General features: G+C 40.7%; 2 protein-coding genes across 5 annotated transcripts; one reads left to right on the top strand and one right to left on the bottom strand.

Annotated features, from left to right (window-relative positions):
• Nucleotides 1-1347: 1347 nt before the first annotated feature.
• abhd17aa (abhydrolase domain containing 17A, depalmitoylase a) lies at nucleotides 1348-10369 on the top strand. 2 transcript variants are annotated; one of them, XM_041055466.1, is made up of 7 exons: nucleotides 1348-1515; nucleotides 2293-2378; nucleotides 2512-2755; nucleotides 2834-2987; nucleotides 3268-3462; nucleotides 5541-5720; nucleotides 6749-10369. In XM_041055466.1, exons 3-7 carry the CDS (start codon nucleotides 2515-2517, stop codon nucleotides 6972-6974), a joined length of 996 nt encoding a protein of 331 aa, XP_040911400.1. In that variant the 5' UTR covers nucleotides 1348-1515; nucleotides 2293-2378; nucleotides 2512-2514; the 3' UTR covers nucleotides 6975-10369. The 2 variants fall into 2 exon arrangements, with proteins under 2 accessions (XP_040911400.1, XP_040911399.1); XM_041055465.1 differs by having other exon boundaries at nucleotides 2512-2987; nucleotides 6749-10198.
• LOC121193247 (GRAM domain-containing protein 2B-like) lies at nucleotides 6861-17767 on the bottom strand. 3 transcript variants are annotated; one of them, XM_041055467.1, is made up of 13 exons: nucleotides 17563-17767; nucleotides 16614-16760; nucleotides 16427-16484; nucleotides 16046-16118; nucleotides 15651-15754; nucleotides 15163-15252; nucleotides 14357-14428; nucleotides 14196-14261; nucleotides 13993-14071; nucleotides 13840-13896; nucleotides 13632-13734; nucleotides 12621-12731; nucleotides 6861-6970 (listed from the first exon to the last, which is right to left on the bottom strand). In XM_041055467.1, the coding sequence occupies exons 1-13, from the start codon at nucleotides 17601-17603 to the stop codon at nucleotides 6943-6945; spliced, it is 1029 nt and encodes a 342-aa protein (XP_040911401.1). In that variant the 5' UTR covers nucleotides 17604-17767; the 3' UTR covers nucleotides 6861-6942. The 3 variants fall into 3 exon arrangements, with proteins under 3 accessions (XP_040911401.1, XP_040911403.1, XP_040911402.1); XM_041055469.1 differs by lacking the exon at nucleotides 6861-6970 and adding an exon at nucleotides 10524-11918 and having other exon boundaries at nucleotides 17563-17766; XM_041055468.1 differs by lacking the exon at nucleotides 6861-6970 and having other exon boundaries at nucleotides 11926-12731.
• Nucleotides 17768-19228: the final 1461 nt, after the last annotated feature.

Raw genomic sequence — 19228 nt, 5'->3', positions numbered from 1 at the left:
AGGTTTCTCTGTGGTCCAGGTTACGTTTTCTCTTCCCGACAGCCTTGTTCAGACCATTGCAAAATCCCAGATCCTGCAGTTGCGGACTGTATTAAGTCTTCTGTCAGCGGGGCCGGCCAGTTGTCTGCACTTGGTCAAGCTACGGCTTTGAAATCAGTAGTCAGCAAAATGTAATCCCCTTTTCAAATTTACAGTGGCGAGGTGAAATGTCCAATGCAGAGCAGGCACAGCGACAGCAGGGGCCCATAATTCACACCCCCTGAAACACAGTCCTGCAGTGGATCAATGATGAATGGTGGACCTCTCTCTCTCTCTCTCTCTCTCTCTCTCTCACACACTCACTCACACTCACACTCACACACACTTTGTATTAAGCCACTATTGAAATACGTATTGTGTTTGTTCAGGAAAGCTGAACATCATCAAACACTTAATGTCTCAAACACAAAGCTTCATTGGAGAGTAACACATTTTTAAAAATAATACAGAAGTCTGTAGTAGAGCTGACTTAATCTACGTTATTCTCTTACAACGGAATACAAAAACAATTTAAATTTAAAGATACAAAAAATACACCCATTTAGGAAAATTATCAAATGCTAAACAGAAAGAGGTTTTTACCTTTATGAAAAATTTTGTGTCACTGGTGTATGAATAATATTGGACGACAAACTATTTGCAAATCACATACATACGAATGTATCTGTCATTTATTATATGACTATTACATATAATTCTGGACTGGCTAACTAACATGCATCGCTCAAGTATATGCTTACGTATATTTTTGAGATTGGGTAATAGTATTTTTTTTTCTCCTTTATTTATTTTTTACTTAAGCAAAGGACCTTGTTCGACCTCTGACTCTCGACAGGCTTTTAAACATTCAGACTGTAATGAACATATACATCGCAAACACCTTTTTTTGTGTTACATGCTGTATAGTTCATTTTATTTTAATCCACTTTCCCATGTTGTATATGTTGTATTGAGTATCTGCTTTTTGTTGCTTTATTTTCCTTTTTTTCTTTTAGGTTTTGCTCATATTTTAAGAAGTGTGCTATGTTATTTGTATGATGTTTATGACAAAATAAGGTCAAGTGAATTTACAATTATTACCATCTTCGCTAGAGTCAGAGAAATAAATAACAACTGTGAAATATTATGAAGCCTAAATGTGGCTTAATTAAATTCCCTCATGACACTGTATAGTTTTTTTCCCCCATTATTTTGACATCCACGTATATGTGTGAGATATAAATGTGAGTCTCTGGCACATTTTTTAAAGTTTTGAAAAGAGAATGCGCCCTGACGTCACTTCCGGCTTTAGTCGGACCAGTAGTAGAAAAAAAAAATCTGGTTGCCATGAATTTCAGCTAGCTAGCCACAGACAACTGTCAGCACACTAGAGTAAAAACATCCATGTCAAGACACAAGGAGGATTTTCGAAGTCTCCTGCTGCTTCTGTGTACATATAGGGGCACTCCAGCCTGCCTGCCGACCTACTGTGAATCGGTAAGTAGCTAGCTTTGAGGCTATCCTGTTAGCGAGCTAGCCACCGCCGCTAGCTGGTTGCATTGCTAATGATAAGTGATGATATTTTGACCGTTAGCTGCCATTAATCTGCACAGTGGATGTCTGTTAACCACTGCAATTTATAGATTTTCTGCAGTGCCTGTTGTCGGTATGCTGTGTCAAAATACCGCTCCCGTTATATGCTCAACATCCCTGGCTAACATTAGAGGTTAATATCGTTAGTAACCATGTAGCTACATTAGCACAGCAGTCGCTCTCTGTGTTGAGGGGGTGTTGTAATTAGTCACCATAGTGTCCATTATCTCATCAGGGCATCTGAATCGCTTTAATCTTACCGTGAAATTGTAGCGGCCTCAGTACATAGACAATGTATATGATTTTTACCATAATAAATACTGTTTGGTTACAGGAGCTGTACAATGATGACACAAACAGCTGACCCTTTCAATGAGTCTGTGTTGTGTGTAATCTTTGAATCCGTGTCATAAATGTAATGCCAAGCTACTGTTTACCTTTTGCTCATTGTGGATATTTTTTTGTTCCAAATTCTACATTTTTACAATACAAGAAAGATATCAGGCACTTTTTAATGTTTACTATCTGTCACTTCATATGAGCACACAAAAGCTTCTAGAAAATGCAATGTTAAAAGAGCAGGCCAACTAAGCAGTCATGCCATTGTAAATATATGTTGTAATATACAGTTTGTTGTCAAATACATTAAATCCACCTAAATGTATTTTCTTTTACATGAAGATCCAGCTGGCTCAGTGACTAGACCAGAAGACCTTGGCACCATTGTGTGCCAGTTCATTTCAAGACCCAGGGATTTCTGAATCCAGGTAAGTTCACAGAAGAGTTTCTGTGCAGGGTTTCCAACCAGAAAACTGGTTAGGAGAGGTGGTAAGCGCTTTTTATCTTTGTTATTGCTGTTTTGTCTAATTAATTTGTCTCCCATGTTTATTTTTCTATCAGAAGATGAACGGTCTGTCCATACGAGAGCTATGCTGCCTGTTCTGCTGCCCCCCTTGCCCCAGTCGCATTGCAGCCAAACTGGCTTTCCTCCCTCCAGAGCCCACCTATGCCCTTCTCCCTGACCCAGATCCAGGTTCTGGAGCTGGAACTGCATCTGGGTCCAGCTCCGCAGCTGCTCTGCCATCTCTTGGAGCCCCAGGGCTGCGTTCCCGGCTGGGCACTGGTAGCGGAGGTGACAGAGGAGGTGGGGGTGGTGGAGGAGCAGGAGGAGGAGGAGGTGGTGGTGGCGGCGGCGGTGGCGGTGGAGGAGGAGGTGGTGGAGGTGGGAGTGAAGGCAGGTGGAAGCTGCATCTCACTGAGAGAGCAGAGTTCCAGTATTCACAGAGGGAACTGGATGTGACAGATGTATTCCTGACTAGATCCAGCCGAGGGAACAGGGTTGGATGCATGTACATTCGCTGTGCCCCCAACGCCAGGTGAGACACACACCACGCCTGAACACGCTCAGACTGAATATGCCGCCACACACCCATCCCGGCACTGCATGACTGTGTTTTGCTTGTGCTTTAAATAGGGCTGCTTGCCTCTCTACATATATATATATACACACACACACACACTATTCTCAGTCATACAGTTATATCCTACAGTTTTCCATCAACTCTGGGCTTTCCAGTTCACCGGTGTTCCTGCTTGACCTCTGCCCACTGCCTGACTTCCTTGTTCTTTCTTCCCTCTTCCTGCTTTGTCTCTCAGGTTTACAGTGTTGTTTTCCCATGGTAATGCTGTAGACCTGGGCCAAATGAGCAGCTTCTACATTGGCTTAGGCACACGGATCAACTGCAACATCTTCTCCTATGATTACTCAGGCTACGGTGTTAGCACTGGCAAGCCCTCTGAGAAGAACCTTTATGCTGACATTGATGCCGCCTGGCACGCTCTGCGCTCCCGGTAAGCTGCCAGAAACTCTCCATTCCTGTCCACACAGGATCCGAAATTAACAGCCAACAAGCACCAAATGCCAGTTAAAATGTCTTTAGTAGATAAATCAGTGAGGGTCACTCACATCACTGGCCAGTAACTTTTTGTGAAAATAACATTTGGTTGACTCGGTTTTATACAAATTTATTCCCTGTTGACCATGGTACCCTCTCTGACCATCAGCCAGTCAAATCAAAGCTAAACAATGGCTGTATATCAGAGAGACTGATGATTGGGTGTTGCATGCTGAGCTCTACGTGAAGCAGCATCATCTAAAATTCTGAAAACTAAAAACTCTTCTTGTTTATCAGTTGCCAGTAATGGTTAATGCACCTTATGTCAGAAAGTTAACACACAGCGACAGAATAAATTTGAGGCCACTGAAAAATTAGGACAACAACTATTTATATTAGGGCTGAGCGATTTTAGGAAAAGATCTAATTGCGATTTTTCTGGCAGATATTGTGATTACGATTTGATTCACTATTCTTTTCAAAATCACGTTTCAGTGCAATATTCACAATGTACAGTAACATTTACAAACATGACAGAAAACAACATCATACCTTTAAAACATTAAATGCCATTACTCTAATGCAAGAATGAAAACTAAAGTTAAGAATTGATTTCAAATGTATTTGTTAACAAGAAACATGCAGGTACATTCTATAAAGTCCTTGACCAAAGGCAGTGATTACAAGTGAAGAACTAAAAGAGTATCTTTGACTGTCTTAACTTAAAGTAGTGCAAAAAATCCTGAACTGTGTTAAGTTAAAAACGTTTAATATCCCAGCACATTATTCTCTCTGTTGTGGTCAGTGGGAAAGTATGCTGTCTGCAGGCAGCGACTTTTCAACTCAAAGTTGTGATTTACAAAATGCACAGTCAAACTAAGATACAGCTCGGTCGTTCTGCGTGACCACATGTCAGTAGTTGTGGCATAATACTCGGCATTTTTCAGCTCTGTTAGCACTTTTTCTTTATACTCACACGTACAGCTGTGGGATGGCAACCTGGCTGGAGTAGGTGCTGGAGGGAATCACATATATTCTGTCCAGCGTGTGGAGGAGGTTTTTAAATCCGTCTTGTCCTTGGCAGTGCGGTGTTACGGCAGTCGTTATCTCCCGGTTGCTCTTATCATACGGAGTTACGCTGGTAAAACATGCTGGAATTGTCTGTTCGCTTCTTCGGGCCTGAGCATCATTTTCAGCCTTTTCACCGGAACTTTTTCGTCATGCAAACACCTGATGGTGATTTTTCAGGTGTCGGTATCAATTGGTTGTGTTTCCGCTGGATGTTGCAACTTTAGCGCGACTGGTTTTGCACAGTACCTGTTTCTGCGGCCTCAAACCCGAAATGCTCCCAAATGAGCGACGTGCTGTTTTTCTTGTGGATTAAATGCCGTTACTCCGCTCCTGGTCCAGCTGAAGCCATCTCACTAATGAAGCAGCAGGTGGAGCAGGTTATACTGATTGCGTTAGCCTGACCTGTGCACGAGCAGCATGCCGCTTCTGATTGGTGAGCTCGGCAGGTAGGGAGACCACGTGTGTGTGTGTAGAATAGTTGACACAGCAGATCCTGGGTCAGTCAGGAGCACTGCAAAAAACCGCAGCTTTGGCGAGCACATGATCGCGTTGTCTGAAATCGCAGTTTCGATCAGAAAACGATAAATCGTTCAGCCGTAATTTATATTATAAAAAAAATATCTGAATTTATTCACACAGTCACTGATTCTGTACTTAAAACAGTATAGAAACAGGTGAGGTAATGCGCTGTATTTTTGTCAGAAATGGGGCTTTGTTTATTGCTTTGCTATAATTGGCAAGTGAGACTTCCCACTCTTTTCTTATGATGTTTTCTTTCAGACTTTGTGTTTTATTATTAACATGAAACGTGACAGGCTTACCAATCCATGTTAATCTGCACAAGGAAATTTACACACTTGCACATATCAGTCATATCATCCTTTTGCACTTGACATACAGGTATTTACAGAATAAAAGGAACTCTTGTTCTGACATTATATACGGAAATGTGTGTGACCTCAGGTATGGCATCAGCCCCGAGAATATCATCCTATATGGACAGAGCATCGGCACAGTGCCCACAGTAGACTTGGCGTCACGGTTTGAGTGTGCTGCTGTGGTCCTTCACTCTCCTCTCACCTCTGGAATGAGAGTGGCTTTCCCTGACACCAAGAAAACATACTGCTTTGATGCCTTCCCCAAGTAAGTTTCTCAACTGGGATTACATTTTAGTTTTATCAGTGTGTCCACGGGGTCTTTAAAAGTATTAAAAGGTAATAAGTCAATTTAGCAAAACTCAAGGCCCTTAAAAAGTATTAAAACATCTTAATCACCATTTTATGAGTTATTAAATTCTGTAGCCATTTTTTTTTCAATCTTCTGTGTTGTCAATGTTTTAAATATGATATTAAAAAAAGATTAAAGCGACATTTCACTCAAGCTTTATCTTTTTTAGTATCAATTATTCTCTAGTCATTAACAGGAAACACAAATGGTGACAGTTCATCACTGTTGAAAAAGAAGTACAAAAATATCCATTAAAACTTCTCTAACCATTTCTGTGGTATGATTAGCTCCTCTGCTGTTGCACAGTATACTCCAAGGTTGGAATATGATATTTGTTAATATAAAGCTTCTGTTTGGATAACCATGAGAATTATAGTGCAACATGGTAGCAGTTTGACACATCTATCTCTTATTCCAGTTGAGGCTGAGTACACTTGTTGTAAGTCACTTTGGACAAAAGTGTCAGGTAAATGAATGAAGCTGGGCAGCATGACTGACACAATAGAAATTTGTCTATTGTCTGAGATCTTTTCCTGTCATTTAATTTATTTACCCCAAATTTGGTTTGGGGTAAATAAAGACGTTTATTTATTTACTTGTGTGATGACATAAATTTTACTTTATCGCCACCTATTATTGTTATGCAGTGTTGTGTATTTAGCCTTAGTTTGATTTAACTGTGATTTCTCGTGACATAATTAGCATTTGGAGGGACAGCAATGAAATCATTATTGGCATCTATTGTAACTTAACAAAGAAGCTCATGTCAACAGAGCAAACATTTGATACTACTATTTTACGTGTAGTGTCACTTTAACGCATCTCAGACTTGTTGACTGAAAGGCATGTTGTCATTATTTGTTATTGTTCTTCAATATTGATGGAAAGTTGAATCTGTTGCCTGAATCAATTAATTGTCTCCATTATTTTGACTTTTCCACCAGCATCGAGAAGGTGTCAAAGATCCCGTCTCCGGTGCTCATCATCCACGGTACAGAGGACGAGGTGATCGACTTCTCTCACGGTCTTGCCCTGTTTGAGCGCTGTCCCAAGGCTGTGGAGCCCCTTTGGGTGGAGGGAGCCGGTCACAACGACATTGAGCTTTACAGTCAGTACCTGGAGAGGCTACGGCGCTTCATTAACCAGGACCTGGCTGCACAGCATGCCTGAGAAACAAACAGCCTCTCTGAGTTTGAATGAATGAGACTTTGTGTGTGTGTGCGCGCGTGTGTGAGAATGAGACTGAGTGAGAAAGAGGAAGTCAGCATGTTTGCAAAGTATGGGTGAGAAATACCTAAAAAGGGTGTGCGATTTTTGCCACATCTGTGTGTCTTCGAAACAGCACACCTTAAGGTTAATTTTTAACACAACCTATCCTCTGTTCCTCTGTTTAAAAGGTGATATTGTTTTTTTTTTTTTTTTTTTTTTAATTAATCATGTCATTAGCTCTATCCATCTGTATGGTGGAGTGTGGTGAAAATGCTAAGAACAAGAACTGACATGAAACAAAGGCAGTTTTAAACGTGGGGAAAAATTATGGATTGCAGCTTTAAAATGTGTTTACTCACATTGCTTAAGAAGGAAGAAGATCGTGCTTTGTTCAAAAAGGCACACAGATTTAATTTTTAAGTGTGACATGTTGGTGAATGTATGAATTGTGGATGTGTATGTTTAGCATATATTCATATCTCCATGGACCTGTGACAGCTGAATAATGCGTGCATGTGTGTGACTGTGTGCGTGAGAAAGAGAGAACGAGGCAGCGCTGAAAGAAATGGACATCCTGATTCTGACTTGGACAGCTGCAAGTGGAGGAGGCTTATGGAGACTTATCAATATTAGTGTTTTTTTCTTTTTGCCAGTGTATGTATGAAGAATACCTCCACAGCTTGACCAGTTCTCTCTCTGGTGGACAAACACTGGTCAAGCATGTGCCCTACCCCCCCCCCCCCCCCCCCCTCATCCTCCTACACTCCCTGTTTACCTGTTAATGGACATCCATCTGACTGCCAGGGCATTTCCCAAGTTGTTGTCCAGCTAACACTAACCTACTCTTTCTGTGTGGTTTGGGGGTCCATCTTCTATCCTTTGGTGTCAGTTACGGCAGATACACATGGGGACTAGTCTGGAATACTGTCATAGCTTGTATGGCTGTCGGGTGTCTCATACTTTCCTCTCCCTCAACTCTGAGTCTTTGAGAAGATCACAGAATGGCCAGCTTCCATTTAATTTCCTGGCTGTGCTGTAGCTTTAGCCTTTTACTGTCCACAGAATTGCAGCAGCAACTTACGGGGGAATGATTTTGATTTCCCTGTTTTGCTTTTTCCCACCCAGTCCTACATATTCTGAATAAGAATGATGGTGTGGTTGAAATGAAAGCAGGTCTGTGAGAACCACACTGAGGACATCTGTGGCTATATGGATATTTCTTAGGCAATAGTGAAACAGCACTAAAAGTGAAGGTTTATTCAGTAATTTTTATGTCACTTTAGATCAGTGTGCTCTGAACAGAAGGATTTAGCCACTGTTTACTGATGTATGATGTTTAAAGGCTGGGCAGACTGTGCTGACTTAGGAACAGCAGGAAGAATTAAAGGAATATGTTTTTATCTTTTTTGTTAAGAGTTAGATGAGAAGATTTATACCGCTCTCATCCAGGAAGTAACAACCGCACATAACCTGCCATAAAACCACAGAGGTGCTGATAGGCATGGTAAACTGGTGTTCTGTTACCTTTGGACACAGCCAGGTTAGCTGCCCCCTCCCTCCCTGTTTCCAGTCTTAATGCTAAGCTAAGCTAACTGGCTGCTGGCTGTGGCTTCATAGTCACCATACAGACATGAGAGTTTTATGAATCTTCTCATCTAATCAAGCATATTCCCCAAATGTCAAACTATTCTTTTAAGGTTGAAGCCTGGTTGTTGAATATGTCTGTGAATAATTTGTAGAATAATTTGGTGAACAGACCCTTTTGGAGTTTGACGTTCTGGCTGGATTTGGAGGTTTTAAAGGTATTACAAGACAGAGAGCTGCTCAGTTCACCAAACTTGACGAATCACGCTTCATCAGAATCATACAGATGAACTTAACTTGTAGTCTTACAGCACAGTTTGTTTTCCAAGTCTCGTTCCAGTAGCACTCATCACCAGAGTTGAACGGCCTCCTGTTCACATTCACCCTCAGCGCATTTTCTTCTAATGTTTTTGTCTTGATGTGATTAATCCAAACGTGTTTGTCGTAGTGTAGGGCCATGGACCGTTTGTTTCAGGACCATGTGTGTTGATGTTATGACTAACAATGTGATTCAGATCCGGTGCCGGGATGGGGGACTTCATGTCTACTATAGCTCTGTTTTAACCTCTGTGGCCCTAAATGTAGGAGCTCTCTTATGGGTGGCAGCACGCTTCATGTCTGACACAAGCCATATTTGAGCCTCTCACTGTTGGTGTGGTGCAGGTTCCACCACACACACCTTTGCACATCATCATCTCACACACACACACACACATACAAACACAACATACACACACACATAATACACGTACTGTAGTATACAGTATATTTACACATTTATATATATCAGATCAAGCATGACAAAAGCAGGTCTTAAGTTCAGCACTATTGTACAAAGCATCCAAAGTGTAATAAGGGTATAAAATGTAAGTTTTGTGTGTCTTCTTCATTATTATTGACTGTCTTCTACAGGCCAGCATTAAGGATACTAGCATCCTGTTTGAATAAGTACTAACAGGCCCTGTGTGTAGACCTGAAAAAGTACAAGAATTAGGTTTTATAGTCACAGGCTAGCACCAGATTTCAGATCTACACAAGGTGTCTGCCGCACAGGAGACCCATCAGTTTCAGTGATAGTAGCTGCGTTTTGTTAAGGGAACATGTACTGAACTAGCACTGACCTGATTACTCCATTTTGGGAGTACAAGTGGGTCTTAGCAAACAGTGGAAAGGTTATAAAACACCACTTGTTTGCTATCATCGTTTCAAACAGGGAATTTCTCCATCCTCATCCTGTGCTTTGTGTCTCCGATATGTAAATAATGGAAATCTGTTACCATCTTGAACCAGGGATCTGAGCTGTCAGAAGAATTAGAGTTATTGCTTTTCTCTGGAAATAGAAGTAGGCCTCAGTTTTTCCTGGACAGGTCGTTATTATCAGGGAAACCACTGGATCCACTTTTCAACTCATTGGGGTTTGGTTGAAGAAACGGGGTGGAAGTTTGCGGTTTTATTGATGCACCACTATATTTGAAGTACATTGTATCATCTGGCCCTGAATGTTTATTGATGGGGGGTGGGGGGGGGGGGAGAAACAGTGAAAACTGTATGCATGTCTATTGTGTTTTGCCGAGCAATTGATGGGGCGGGACGTTATCTCTATTATGTATTCTGTGTGAGGATAAAGCTGAACTCATGGCATTGGAACATTGAAGCGCTTTAAAAAAAAATACAAAAAAAACGGGACGTCTATTTGAATTTTTTTATTGCTGATACTAACTGATGTATTGTTATGAGTTTTGTGCTAGAGTTTGAGTGGGGCAGTGGAGGGCGGGTGGGTGGTTTTGGGGGGGGGGGCTAGACCATATTAGTGGGCTGTTTATATGGTTACTGTACTTACCTATTTTATTCTTTGTATTATGATTTGTAATTTTATGTTGCTTTTTTGAACTGAGAATATGATGTAATGAAATTAATTCATGGAACTGAATCTTGACCTTTTTATGGACAACAAAATAATAAAAAGACACTTATGTACAAAAAATGATAAGATTGTTTTTAAACAGTCATTGTATAACTGTACAACACATAAGTTAATAAGACTGTGTACAAGGTCATTTAGTCTGTGCTACAAAGAAATGCAATATTCTTATTTACATAACTGGAAAATTTAGTCTTTGGATGACATGATGTTTACACCAGTGACTCAGGGTTTTGAATGCTAATACGTAAAATCATATGTAAAGTCTCTTCCCATTGGCTGGAATCAAGGCAGATACTGTACAGGGTCATACAGCTGTAAAAATCCTGGATAAATCATGGAATTTGAAAATTGGGTTTTCCAGGCCTGGCAAAGTTTTGGAGAATACTTTCACATATAGTTTAATGCAGTTTGAGGACTCAGTTTTAAACACATCCTGTGTATTTTTTTTAAATTGCATGCAATCTCAGAACTCACATTCAATCACATATTCTCACAGGTACTTCCTTTTCAAGTATACACAGAATATTTGCTCATTAAAATGGATTTAAAGGCATTGATATCAATTGGTCAAAATGTGTATGAAACCAGTTCTCCAGCATTTATTAAAACGATTGATAAACCAAAAGATGAGAAGCAAATGTTCTCTAACATTTATATTGTGAAGAAATTTCAGTGCCTCAATCTTTTGAAGTGCAAGTGAAAGCCTGTCTTACTTTCTCATGTTTCGATCAAGTTTAATGGAGCTGACTGCCCTCTGCTGGCTGACTGCTGTCATTAACAATCTTTCTCTCAAACATTGGACTCCAGCATTAAACTACACAACATTAAACCCTCAAATTCAATATATGTAATTAATCAACAGACAACAAAGTGCTTCTTTTGCCTGCTTGTTAAGGTCGACTCTGATGTGTTCTCACTGTTGTAGGTTGTGTTGATCCAAGAAAATGACAAGTCAAGACTCCAGCAATCTCTGTAAGCTGAGCTCAGCTGTTCACCTGCCAGGGATAAACATGGCTTCAGCAGGATGCCTCCATATGGCTCAGCGCAGGAGAGCCTCACTTCAGTTTTTGATCTCTCAGCAGAGAATCAGTGCAGGCCTCACAGAAAATATTGTCCTGGTGCCTCTCTGCCAACACAGCCAGTCATCCATGTAGTTCACCATGTGTGGCCTGGTTCAGACATCCCAAAAGCATCTCGCTGCTGACTTGCATCATATGCATGACATGGGGTAACACAGGAGTTTAATATCTACTGTGGGGGAACTAGTCTGTTCAAATTATTGCACATTGCTTTGCACAAGTCAAATTAACAGATACCCAGAGTTAAGATAGGTTTGGGAGTTTGTGTAGACAGGCCTCAATGTAGGTCTTAATAGAGTGGTACTTTATATGAGTTATCTGAAAAAGAAGAAGAGTGAGGAGGGGCGTGAGGAGAGGACAAAGGCGGAGGAACTACTCAGATCCTTTACGTGATTGAAAGAAGCACTCTAAATTCATTGTCATTGATAAAAAAAAAATATCTGTGTAACATTAAAGTTTAAATCATTTAAGTTAAGGCTCTAAAAGGCATATGCTGACAAATACAGTTTCAAATTCAGTTCTCTGTGGCATTTATAAGATGGGAAGAGGAAAAGATCTAAGTGACTTTCACAGAGGGTTCATTGTCAGGGCAGGGGCAAGAGCTTCTTTTGGAAGAATGGTGTTCTTCCAAGAGAGATTCTGAGATTCTGCAGAATCAATGCCAAGGTGCACTGAAGCTGTTCTGGCAGCATGTGGCGGCCCAGCACCTCACTAAGACTCTACGTTGGTTTGTCTTTTAATTTGTCGCCTGTCTGTGTAATTTTAAACATACTAGTGTGACTAGGTGTGACTGCCGGAATGTAATCACTTACCTTTTGTCTACATTGCTGTTGCGAACCTGCAGAACTACTCTGTTCCAGTCTAATCTGATCTGCTAGTAATTGTTTTCAAACTCACCAAAACCGGTTTTAAGTCATCACAGCTCACTTTTTTTCCCCCTCAATAAGTCTCCAAAAGACTTCCTTCTGCATCTTTCTGTTGACAGGCATCTGTTCTTTTTATGTTTGTGTGTCTACTCACTCTTTGTGGTGTAAAGACGTCTCAGTCAGGGCTCCCAAAGAATTCAGCTGCTCCTCCAGTGCTGTGATCCTCAGCCCGATGTACCCAGACGTCAGCAGCAGCAACACGATTCTACAAACACACATGACAAAGTTGTGAATGCAGTTTTCACTCACAAAGTGAAAGTACGTTGTGCAGCACAAACAAAAGCTGAGTGCACAGTCACAGTGGGTACATACTGTTCAGTCTTAACAATGAGATATCAGGAAACTGAATCTGTGTGGGGCCTGAGTGAACATTGCGTGATAACATTTCTATAATTGAGATGAACCACATCTTGAGGATTAGATAATTTCCTTTCCTTGAGAGCTGTCAGCATACCATACCATACTGTCTGTCTAGGTTTGTGTTTCATAAACATTTCAAAAAAGTGTATGTTGGGTCTGTTGTGCTTCCCCCTGCGGAGCCTTCCAGTCTGTGCTAATGGAATACTTAAGGTCATACAGAACGTCAGTCCTGGCAACATATGCAGAGGGGATGGTTGCCTGAAAGTCCCAGCTCAAGGAAGTCCCTCACTTTTATTTCAACATCCTCGTTAAACATTCCTACTGGGTCTTCTTTCACCAATTTCCCCATAGCAGGTTTAACAAAGTAGTAGTTGGACAGTGGTGGAAGAAGTAAAAGTCTGGCATTTACAGTCTTCAAGTATCTAAAGTAAAACAACTTGTTATGCAGAAAATTATTCCCTTCAAGTGTTAACTTCAGCTACTTATAATCTAAAACAACACATTATAATGTCAGCATTTGCTTTATATGTATGTATACTCTTAAACTACAAAGTCACCATTAACTAAAGCTGTCCAATACATGTAGTGCAGCAAAAATAGGTGTATTTATCTACGATTTATAGTGAAGCAGGAATATGAAAAAATAAAGTAAAAATAGTGAGGTACAGTACTCGCATCTATGAGCTTTTGTTATATAAAAACAACTGGAGATGGAGCACTACCTGTGAGAAACAATAATACTCACAGCATCATGTAGATGTAGAAAAGAATGCTGAGATTCCTTATTTCACTGAGGAAGAAGAACGGTGTGAACTTCTCAAAGACTCTCCAAATCCATGATGCAGCCTCTACAGACAAAAATCATCTACAATGACACTTTACTCTATGACTTCTGGGTAAGTTGAGTATTTATTACAGTACTTGTGTGTCTGTTTGTGAGGGCTTACACACACCTCTGTCGTCTTCATCTGTTAAGCTGCTTTGACGTGTGGAACTGCATCTTGTGGCACCTGAAAAAAAATACAAATGTATACAGCCTTGTTGCATTCAGTGGTATTGCTACGATATTTCAGCTTAGGCAGTGATTACTTCCATCTTCCTCTCACCTTCGCTGGACGGACATCTGCTGTCTTGTCTGCTCACATCATGATCTATGCTGTCCTCTAAACTGGAATAACTGGAAGGCTGTAGACAAGGACAAGGACGCTAACAGTTAAATCATTTGTTACTACGCATAATGCACTCATATTCATTCAACTATAACAAGATCCCTGAAAGTTTTTGGAGGTATATAAGTAGCAAAACCTACCACATCGTGTTCAGCTTCGTTCTCTGCAGAGGACAGGTGAGGGCTGCTACTTGGACTTTCCCCCTGCTTTTAGACAAACACAGAAACAAGATTGAAAAAAAAAAACCTGAGAAAGGATTGCTTTTAAGTGCATTCAGATCTTGGGGGCGCATTTCTGGTACCTGTACATGTGAGCAGATGTTTTGGAGGAGTTTGTAGCACGTCTCACGGTTTCTCAAAGACACAAATGAGTGCTAAGAGAGAAAAAAGAGGCAGGAGAAAGGGTTAAACCTGGAACATAGCAAACTATGTGTACACTCAAGCGTAAAGGAAGTTGATTTGACGTCTTAGCTTGACAAGCTGTCAGTTTCACTGCAGGAATTTGAATAACATTTTCCCCTCTTCTCAGTCCAGTTCCCACCTTTCATTTTATTGACTGGCAGGAAACACTGAAAGCTGAATTAACTTTTATTGTTACTATTAATTAGTTTATAAACCGGATTAACAATTAATTTAATAGGAACACTTAAAGCGATGGCCACAGGGTACATACTGTACCACAGGGTTTATAGTTCAAGCTGGTTTGCACTAAATGAGCCATCGTACAAATGTATAAAATACAGCAACATCTGACCATTCTTTAAAACTGTCATCTTGAGCTTTAAAAGATCCCATTAATGATGTGTTTTGAGTTCTGTGGATAAAGAGTTCAACATCAGAGAAGGATGTTTGTTCCCGACAAATGAACACTGTGTTACCAAGCCAGAAACCCCAAGAGCTTTCACAATGTCACTGAGCAGCAATTATACTGTACATCTGTAATGCAACGATGGAATGAAAACAGTGTATATAGTTCAAAATGATCAGTGTTTCTCTTAGGGCTTTACAGTCTGGACAACATAGTGGTCTGCACTGAAAGTGATGCAAAAATAATCGAAAAAAGATACTGAAATTTATATTTTAATAAAAAAAAAGAGCGTAGTCTGACCTTCTCTCCATCAGCAGTTTGAATAGACAACATGGACAAAGCTGAGTTATGTTTCTTCACCTCACTGACACTGGATGTAGGAATCACCACCTACAAAGTGTTGAGAAAAAAAATCCCTTTACACTTGGTAGAACATAAACAGTCACAGTACATCTTCCTACATCAAGGTTGCTTAAGGTTAATTTCCCCTTTACAGAGTCAGTCCGTGACACTAGGGCAAACAGCCTGAATGCTGGAGTTGAAACTGAATTCCCAGGATAGTTAATGTCAATATTGACGGTTCCTTTTTACAGCTCCTGGGACATGTGAGCTCAAAAGACTGCTCTGCTGAACCAAACTGTTACTAGAAAATTAAAAACATATTAGCTTAATTGGCCTGAAATGTGATTTTGAATCTGAGAAAAGCCAAGTAGTCCCACGGCTGTTATGACATCTTGGCGCTAATTAATTTCACCAGTGTGCATTTGGGCTTCACCTTAATGCGTTACCTTGGTGTCTTTGAGCAGCACCGATGAGTGGAAACACACATGGCTCTCAGAAACAAAGAGTTTTCCATGATACAGCACCTCCTTCTGCAAGGCGCATGTGAACGCTACAACAAAGAGGTACACAAATATAAGACATACAACATGAAGGTATTAGTTGGTGTTTCTCTAATGGAAAACCCTGCAGGGTCACCTAGACAACAGAGCCGTGCCTCCTGAATCATTTACTGAAGCATTTCTGATTCATTGCAGACAACTTGGCAAACAAAATATTAGGCAACACTTAATCAGACGGCAAAGACATCAGGGACAAAGTGAGAAAAGGACACAGTGTGATGTCATTTCCATAATCAATATCAACAAATAAGTAACTGACTCTGGACCTCAGCTCAACTCACTGTGTGTCAGGTTCTCCCCCTCAGGAATCTCTGGGAACAGCTTGTGGAAGCTTTTATTGTGCTTCAGGAAGCTCTGTGGGGGGAATAGTGAAGTGTTAATGAATAAAAACGCAATGAGAGCGGTGAGAGGGAACCAAAACAGTAAAGCAGAAAGCTGGACAGATCAACAATGAGCTGAAATTTGCTCTATAAAGCCAAGTGGAGCTGCGGATGCAGGTGAGAACTGTCTGTAGGTTTGTCCCTACAGCTTTCACACTGTCATTTGATTCATTGTTATTATCAAAATATTTAATACAGTGAATGTAATTCTCCCTGTGCTGCAAAGAAAATGTGATAAAATGTGCAGGCAGAGAGGAGCAGGACGAGCTGAAGCAGACTCACATGATTGTTGGTAAGTTCATGTGATCGCTCAGGGCTCTCCTCTGCTATGGTTTGCTCCCTGAGGACACAAAGAGGTCAAACACACTGCTACAAAAAATGAGATAAGGATGTTATCTTTGTCTAGGTGCGAGTTTAACATTTTAAGCCATCGCCTACTCCCCGCACTGTGTGCAGTGTTGTAGTCTACCTGACAGACACGTTGGAGTTGAGGCTGTGATTAAACTCCTGGATCTCCACTCGGGCTTCGTCCAGACTCTGGCTCTGTTTAGATTTCTTACTGATGAACTTGACGCTTCCTCTTCGATGAGAAAGGACTCCAGCTCCGTCCAGATAGCTGTCCCGAGAGAGCAGGAGATAAATGTCAATGCTGATGATCTAGCTTTTATATGACGCACACAGGCGAGATATAGAATGATATGAAGACACCATACAAAAATACAAACATAAATGGAGTTCTGATGGGAACTGTCAGTAAATGAGTTGGATTTCAGAGTTCTCAAAACTCCTACGTGCTCATGGTAAACATTTCATTATCTTTGCTTTCATTGTTTGCATTAGGTGAAGGCTGATTTCCCACACAGATGAATGCAGATCATTCACAGACACAAAGAATTTCCCACATAAAGAATCAACAAAGAGGCCCTCTCATGTGCAACATCAGCAGTGTGTCAACAATGTTGTTGACTGAAGAGTAAATAGGTAGAAGAAGTAAATATGCTGTTATTCTTTGTTTGTGAATCCAATCTAATGACTGTCAGTCTGAATAGTTCCTTTATGTAAAAGCGAAAGTTAGACTAGCTCCAAAGTCCTTGAAAAACCTCTTAGAACACCAGCTGTGTCGGCTTTCTCCCTTTGCTTGAGCTAACTGTCAGCCCATTAGACCTGTGGTTAGTCTGCAGTCTCTGGGCAACAGCAGGGATCTCTGGAGAACGGTTTGACTTTTGTAAGCCAGCAGCCATACACACTGGCGACATAACAAGAGTGTACTGCACACCTGGTGCATAAAGTGATGCTTATTTGGATTGCTGGTCAGACGAGTATAGGTGTCCAATTTCAGCAAAATTTTTTGTAAAGGATGTGAAAGGGACAGAGAAAGACACAGAAGTGAAACAAACTGTTAAATTATTCATACTCACACAGCGCTGTCCAGTGAGAATCTCCTGCCTTTGAGACTCATGATGGAAAATGAACACTTCGAACTCGTTCACGTGCACACACTTTCACACATACATCACAAGTCTATGTCCTGATCTCTTCAGTTCTAAGTTTACAGTCATTTGAAACAGCTTGTGTGTGACTCTTTGGTTTCTTTTCCTGGCAGTAGCTCTGAAGTAACAAGTGCCACGTGAGAAACAAAGGCAGTAACAGCCTACTTTTAGGATTGGCTTCTCATTGTTACGTCAACCAATCAGCTGTGGGAGGTGGGAGGTTTCACTCAGACCAAACCAATCAGTGATGGCAGGTGTAAAAGCCACACCACTGCACAGCTGCTTCTTCTCATGACAACAGTGGCTATGATTGGCACTACCTATCCTGACCTTTTGACACACACACACATGTAGACACACACCTGAGCAACCTGCTCAGCCTGCACAGATAGACATCAGCAAATGGCTGAAGGCCTACAGCCTGGTCTCCACTTCTGCCTCTGTTTACGGTTCAGAGTGCTATGCTCACCTTTGTCCTTGTATTATGATTTAAAATTAAAGGATCCACATGTAACAACATGTAAGAGCATGTTTAAAACTGAATCACATTTGCATGTCTCCATGGAAAAGAGAAACGTGCTATCTTTTAAAGCTCTACTGCTAATGTGTAACATAGAAATGCAACACTGTGAAACTACTCATAAGACTGTGTGACTCAAACATTTTTACAATAAGGTTTACAATCTTCTTCTTTTTTCCATAACTTTCTTTTTTGTGTGTGTGTTTCTGAACATTTAAAGGCAGCTCAGCCATTTGAAAAGCATATAATTCACATACACTCGGTGCATGTTTTGTGTCCATGAGCAAGAGTGTTTGGGCCTTGTACATAAAAAGAGACTAGCGGAGGTCGGTGCAGGAAATTTTTATTCGCCCTTTTGAAATGCTCTCGTGTTCAGCTTCACAAAACTAGTTTGTAAGGAACTGCAGGTGATAAATACAAAATGTAAGATGTAACCTTGCACAATGAAACAATTAAATTGCCCAAGAAGAATTTACTTTTCTTTCTTTTTTTTTATTGAAGTAGATGGATAGGTGAGTTTAATTTAACACAATGCACATACTGTGCAGCATAACCACAAAACACAGTGATGCAGCATTTTCAGATAAACATTATCTGTTGTGCTCAGGAGGCGTCTGTTTGGAGCAAGGTCACATTAACATGCTCGTGACTTGTGTGTGTGGAATGAAGTGTCACCATGTGAGACTGAGAGCAAAAACAGCTACCTGCACAAAAACTATAGCTTCCTCATACAGGTGAAATTAATATCTGTCTAACAATAAGTCAAGGTATAAAGTTACCAGGATTGTGTCAACACATCTCAAGAGGGAAATATTATTGGTAGGAGCCATGAAAGCATTCAAATAACCACTCATGAATTGTCTTGGACAGATTTTGAGGCGATAAGGAACACACAGTAAGTATTTCTTGAAGAGCGACACCTCTTCGTATCTGCAGACAGATCGCAGTCAGAAACAATGACAATGATGTTGCTGCATGTGAACCTTACACACGCAAAGGACTCCTCTGTATCTTGCATGAGATTAGATGTATCCGGTGTGACTTCCACAATTAGTGAATTGCAGGTGATTGCAT

This window comes from Toxotes jaculatrix, chromosome 14 (genome assembly GCF_017976425.1).
Source record: "Toxotes jaculatrix isolate fToxJac2 chromosome 14, fToxJac2.pri, whole genome shotgun sequence".
NCBI classification, from domain to species: domain Eukaryota; kingdom Metazoa; phylum Chordata; class Actinopteri; family Toxotidae; genus Toxotes; species Toxotes jaculatrix.
Note: the sequence above shows the minus strand (reverse complement) of the source record. Positions and strands in the feature narration are given on the sequence as shown.